The following is a 6,000-nucleotide window of genomic DNA, read 5'->3' as shown; positions in this document are numbered from 1 at the left end:
AGTAATAATGTGCATGCAACATGCCGTTGCTATGCCCAGGTAGCTTACCTGCATGGGTCAAGGGCTGTGATTGGCCAATTCTGTGACACTTGCAGATACAGCATCTGTGATTGGTCTGTCAAGGCATTCAGTATGACATCATCATGCTAGATTCTGGCTGGGGAAGTGTATATTTTTGCGTGCAAATTTCTCAAAAATGCTCAGTTTTTAGTGATGGGAACATTAAAAATAGTAATTAATGACCTAATATCTATTGCTCTTGCAAATATCCAGTACCCCCAAGTGGGGACTACGGAAAAGTGGATTTTTGAGTCTTGGCCCATGGTCTAAAATGGCTACACAGCTGATACTGCATGTGAAAAAGCCGAATGCCTCAACTCTGTGTTTGCCTCAAATTCTTGTGTCCCAACCCCATCTCTCCCTGTCTCTCCCAACCCCACCTTACCCAGTCATACCCAGCTGCTCCTGGACTCTGTGTCCGTCTCTCCCGACAAGGGGGAGAAGTTTCTGTCAAATTGGAAAAACAATATACGATATAGCCTATTTTACTCCCAGGGGTCCCAGGAATATCCACCGAAAATATCGCGATCGGTTGAGCCGATTTTGCGGTACCTTCGAACGGACAGACGGACATTTGGTGGATTATAGTAAGATGATGACGGATACTTTGGATCCCGAGAGTACCTGGTTCACCTTTCCGATACGTGATACCTCCCAAAGAGTTACTACAAGTTGGATTGCGATTTTGAAAACACCAAAAAAATTGATTCTCACAATTTATTATCACAACATGTTCATTTCAACATATGAAAAGTCAAATGTAATTTTGGGGAATTGCGATTAGAACATTTTCATCAAAGTTTTTGTAAAATAGAAAACGGTACAACAAACACGTTTAGAGGTAAAACAAAGTTATTTTTTGCAAACACAGGTGATCGCACACCTGCTGCCACGAATGGCAAACTCATTGGGGATGTCCCGACGAGGTGTACCACTAGAACGGTTTGGAGGACCGTCCCGACGAGCGAGGTGTACCACTGGAACAGTTTGGAGGACCGTCGCGACGAGGTGCACCACTGGAACGGTTTGGAGGACCCTCCCGACGATGTGTACCACTGGAACGGTTTGGAGGACCATCACGTCGAGGTGCACCACTGGACCAGTTTGGAGGACCGTCCCGACGAGGTGCACCATGGAACGGTTTGGAGGACCGTCGCGACGAGGTGCACCACTGGAACGGTTTGGAGGACCTTCCCATCTGCATGAGCGCCGGACAGTAATGCTCGGTATGCGCGTTGTCCCCAGTGGCGTTACAGGTGGGACACGTGTACGCACGCAGGATGGGACACGTGACGCGGCCGTACACATCCTTGAGCGCGTGCTCCTCGCACGTTTCGTTCGCAGATCCGTTCTTTAAACAGAGGACGCACGGAGGTCTGCTGTGTTGAGGGGTCCTCTCCAACGACCTGCTGTAGCTTGCGTGGAACCTCCGATGGTCCGAGGAGCTCGACGTTTCCAGGTGACCTCTCGGGTCCACGGCGTTGAAAGGGACGGCTTGAGGTCCACGGGACTCCGCTCTGACAAGCGACGAGGAGTTTGATCCCATCGGGAATCTGCCACGAGTGTGCGCTGCCTCTGAATCTGCCACCTCTGACCCGAGTGCACCCGACGGGATCATGACCTCGCTCCAAAACGACCTCATTTCGTCAAGAAAATGTGTGTAAAAAGGAGAATCACTGAAAGGTCCGAATCCACTTATCACAGAAGGTCTTTCTGAGTTCGATCGATTTCTGAGTCCGAGCTGAGGAGTCCGTTCGATCTCCAAATTGTTGACGCCTCCAGGGTCCGCGTACCATGTGCGTTTCTCCGGAACTTCCCGGATGGTCGCAAGGCAAGGGTGGACATGGGATGACCTCGCGCTGCCGTCTGGGTCAGGAAGGACCGATGGGGATTCCCCGTCATCGTCATAGAATGGAAAGCGTCCGCCGGCACTGGATCTCGGGACACCACCGGGTCTTCGGTTCTCCATGAAGACGGGTTCACTTGGATCAGCTCGTACCGAATACCGGCTTTCAATAAAGTGGAATGATCACAGGTAGACACCTAAATAGGTTTTCATTTCCCAAAGTGCATTGGGAGGGGTAATTCCCCCAAATAGGGAACCAATGAACCCCTCCCGTTATGATACGTTGATGAAGTTGTGACGTAATCATCTAAGTGTGAGATGATGATCAAGTCGAGCTGTGAATTGAAATAATTAAAAACGAGCGGTGATCAATAAATCCACAGCCTGGAAATAATACAATGCGACGTTGTGTATACCTGATTGTGGAAGTTATTAGCGAAGGGAGTTGATGTTTCGATTTATATGATCATTATAAGTGTTAATCATATGGGGAGAGGAGGGTCCACAATGTACGGACTCAAAACGGGATAATGACAACGTGGAGCCCAATAAAGGTGAACGCTTTTCAAATATTTTATCGTCTCTGGACTATGTTGAGTTTGATATCTGGATTATGGTGAGATTGATATCTGGATTATCGTGGGTTTGAATCTCTGCACATCCATCTGCATTCCTGAATATTGACTGTGTGGGCAGCACGAGGGTCGGGGCTCGTGTGTCTGTCTGACAAATGGTCGATAACTCCCGCACCACAAGTTGATCTGACATTCTGATTCTACTCAGACTTCAATGGATGGAGGCCATCCTGGTGTGCTGGTGTTGATATAAATGCGGATAAACAACCCAGAATTTTTGATTCTTTTCTGGAATAACCACATCTCTTCCCACCGCCTCTCCTCCCTCCCTCCTCCCCCTCCCCTCACCCACCTTCCCCCTTCCCCCTCCCCTCTCCCCTCTCCCTCTCCCTCTAGTTTCACTGATCCCAACAAACACATAAAGCAACCGATCTGATCGAGGACGTGAATGGGCGGAATTTCATTATTCTTCCACAAAGTATTTAATAATATCCGACTTATCTCTCACTTTATGTAATTCTTCATTCATTTTTTTTAATTCGTTCGAATACCAAATGCGATGCTCACTGAGCAGTTACATCAAGTATCGATTAAAGAGTTTTGCATGAACTCTCAACATTTGGACCTGGTATCGTGCACCTGACATTGTTAAAGTGGAATTAATGAATTGTCAACAATTGTGAATGAGTGCCCATAACCTGTTTACCTGTACACGAATGCAGGTTACCAATGCAAACAAATCTGATTAAAAAATACACCTGTGGCCTTGAATTACAGAACTATTGTTAAAGTCGTGAATATTTGATGGTTAAAGTAGTCTTACTTCGTGATCGACCATTTGACGTGGCCTCCTGTGCCTGAAATCACCTTGTGACGTCATCAATAGGTGTTTCCGTCAATTAATCGATTCGCGTCTATTTTTACCGGTTCCACCTGTGACGGTCTTTGTTCACCAATGGCCTCAGGGCGCTTGCGACGTATTTTGAACGGTTCAGATTAAACACGAAGGTTACACGTGATCGTTTGCATCAATGATTGTTTACAGATATTCTTATCAATTGAGCGACAAAAAAGGTCCACGAAACGTCTACAATAGCTCAGGAACGTCAAGACGTCAACCTTTTGTTTTCAGATTTACAGGTAGATCTGCATTTGTTTTCAATCACGTTGTCGTAATTAAACATTTTGTAAACATTCAAAATACGTTGCAGTTCACCGAATTGTTGCCCTGCCACAAAAGGTGGATGGAGGTTATGTTTTCAGCCCCGTCTATCTGTTTGTCCGTTTGTCTCTCCCGACACCGAGTTGTGCACCGCGTTGGGGTCCTGCGAGCGACAATCAGAGCTCATATTGAAGTGTATTGATGGAGTATGTATGAAACATTATGAATTTCTGTATAATTGAAAGAACACCTTCCCTACGGTATCCATGTCGAATGTCGTAACTTTATGGATGTCGTGGAGATGGAGGTCGTGGAGACCTGGAAACACTCTTCCTTCACTCTAATCCTGGGACTAACAAGGAACATGAAGGACCCTCGACGCAGAAGGAGACCATCGGGAGAAGAAAGCCTGCGTTGTCATTACCAACCTATGGTTATTTGTCAGTGCTCTATCCTTTAATAAATAGTGAACGTCAAGCAAGGAAGCAGCGCGTAACATTTTAAAATCTTTGGGAAAAAAGAGGTAAAATAAAACAAGAGGTTTGAACACATCGTGTACTTACCCATATATGTACATATATATATATATATATCGATATCAAATATATATATCGATATCAAATATATATATACAGACTTGGCATTTAATATGGAATATTTTTTTTGTGGGGGTGAACTTACTTTTTTCAAGATGACTTAGAACCAAAAGTTCATTGGAATTATCTTGAAATTATTCTAGATTTTGTTAATGTGACCTTTCAAAGAAACAAAAACCACATTTGACATTTCAAAGCAAATAAATTGATCCTTGAAAGTGATGTAAACTGATATCGAACTCAATTCACGGACAGTACTGTGTTAAACTTCTCTGCGTTTTCCAGAAGTATCTCTTTATTTTGCACATTAGCCCAAATTTTTTTTAACAAAAACAAAAGTTAAATTACGACTGGGATTACGGACAGTAAAATTACAGTTCAGTACTTCGTGTAACCCCCACGAGCATTCAGGAGGGCACGTACACGTTGAGGCATGCTGTTCACGAGATTTGCCAAGGTTTGGACAGTAATCGCTTGCCATGCAGTTACAATAGCCTGCTGCAATTCACGCACAGAAGCAGGATGCTGGTCCAAGTTGTCGATTTGACGCGTTAATTCTGCCCACAAGTTCTCTATCGGATTCATATCCGGGGACATGGCAGGCCACTCCATATGCTCTACACCACGGTCAGCAAGAAAGTGTTGGATCATGCGAGCACGATGAGGCCGTGCATTGTCATCTTGGAAGACAAAGTTTCCTCGAAAGGCTGCACGAGCAAATGGAAGCAATGTTTCGTCCAGAATGGCCCTGTACTTGAACTGGTTCAGGTTTCCATTCAGAACAACCAGGTCAGTTTTGCCCCCTGCATGAAAAGCAGCCCAACAGTCACCCCACCACCTCCAGCTTTGACTCTTGGCACTATACAATCTTCGTTGTAGGCTTCATGCACTTGTCTGCGCACTCGGACGCGGCCATCTTGACGATAGACCAGAAATCTAGACTCGTCGCTGAAGATCACGTGATTCCAGTGTCCTGGCTGCCATTGACGGTGCTCTCTGGCCCACTGCAATCGGCGCTGGCGGTGTTGTCTGGTCAGACGTGGCTTCTCAGGCGACGCCTGGCACGATAGCCTGCTTGAACCAGTCGTTGGTTGACTAGCCTTCTGGATACAGGCACATTTGTCAGTTGCTGCCACTCAGCCCCAAGCCGATTAGCTGACTTGGTACGGCCATTGCGGACTAACCGGTGCAGATGGCGATCATCCCTCCTTGTGCTTCTGCGGGGACGTCCTGGCCTCGGTATTGGAGTAGGGACACCCCTCTGAGCATTTCGTTTCAGGATCTTTGACACCTGACCTTGATTGATGCCATACTCCCAAGCAATAGCACGCTGTTTCATGCCGTAATTTCGTAAAGCCACCACTCCATGACAAACAGCATTGTTGAGTTGACGGACCATCTCCAGGGGAAACGGCAATAACTTTTGTAGACGTGCAGCAGTTGTTTTCCGTTAATACAGAACACAACAACCCTTTTTTACCCGATTGTGAAGCCAATCGTCAAATGTACCTGTCCGTACATTTTGTCACGCCACCTGTGATATAATCCTGTATTGACTTCTTGCTGCGAAAGACAATCAGTGACATGGTTCTTTCAACAAAGAAACCACCGAAGCGTAAAAGAAACTCACCAGATTGATATACTGAGTTCAGAAATTAAACCCAAGTCAAGAAGAAAAAAAAATTCCATATTAAATGCCAAGTCTGTATATATATATATATATATATATATATATATATATATATATATATATATATATAT

General features: G+C 45.4%; 1 protein-coding gene across 1 annotated transcript in view; it reads left to right on the top strand.

The window, feature by feature from the left end:
• Positions 1-3,040: 3,040 nt before the first annotated feature.
• Positions 3,041-6,000, top strand: part of LOC144891628 (voltage-gated potassium channel subunit beta-3-like) — a 51,779-nt gene continuing 48,819 nt past the window's right edge. Inside the window, 4 exon segments of the mRNA XM_078775273.1 lie at positions 3,041-3,109; positions 3,368-3,470; positions 3,693-3,731; positions 3,889-4,076. Of these exon segments, the coding sequence (XP_078631399.1) occupies positions 3,041-3,109; positions 3,368-3,470; positions 3,693-3,731; positions 3,889-4,076 (399 nt within the window).

Source organism: Myxine glutinosa, chromosome 4, assembly GCF_964187855.1.
Source record: "Myxine glutinosa chromosome 4, kmMyxGlut1.1, whole genome shotgun sequence".
Lineage (NCBI taxonomy): Eukaryota > Metazoa > Chordata > Myxini > Myxiniformes > Myxinidae > Myxine > Myxine glutinosa.
Note: the sequence above shows the minus strand (reverse complement) of the source record. Positions and strands in the feature narration are given on the sequence as shown.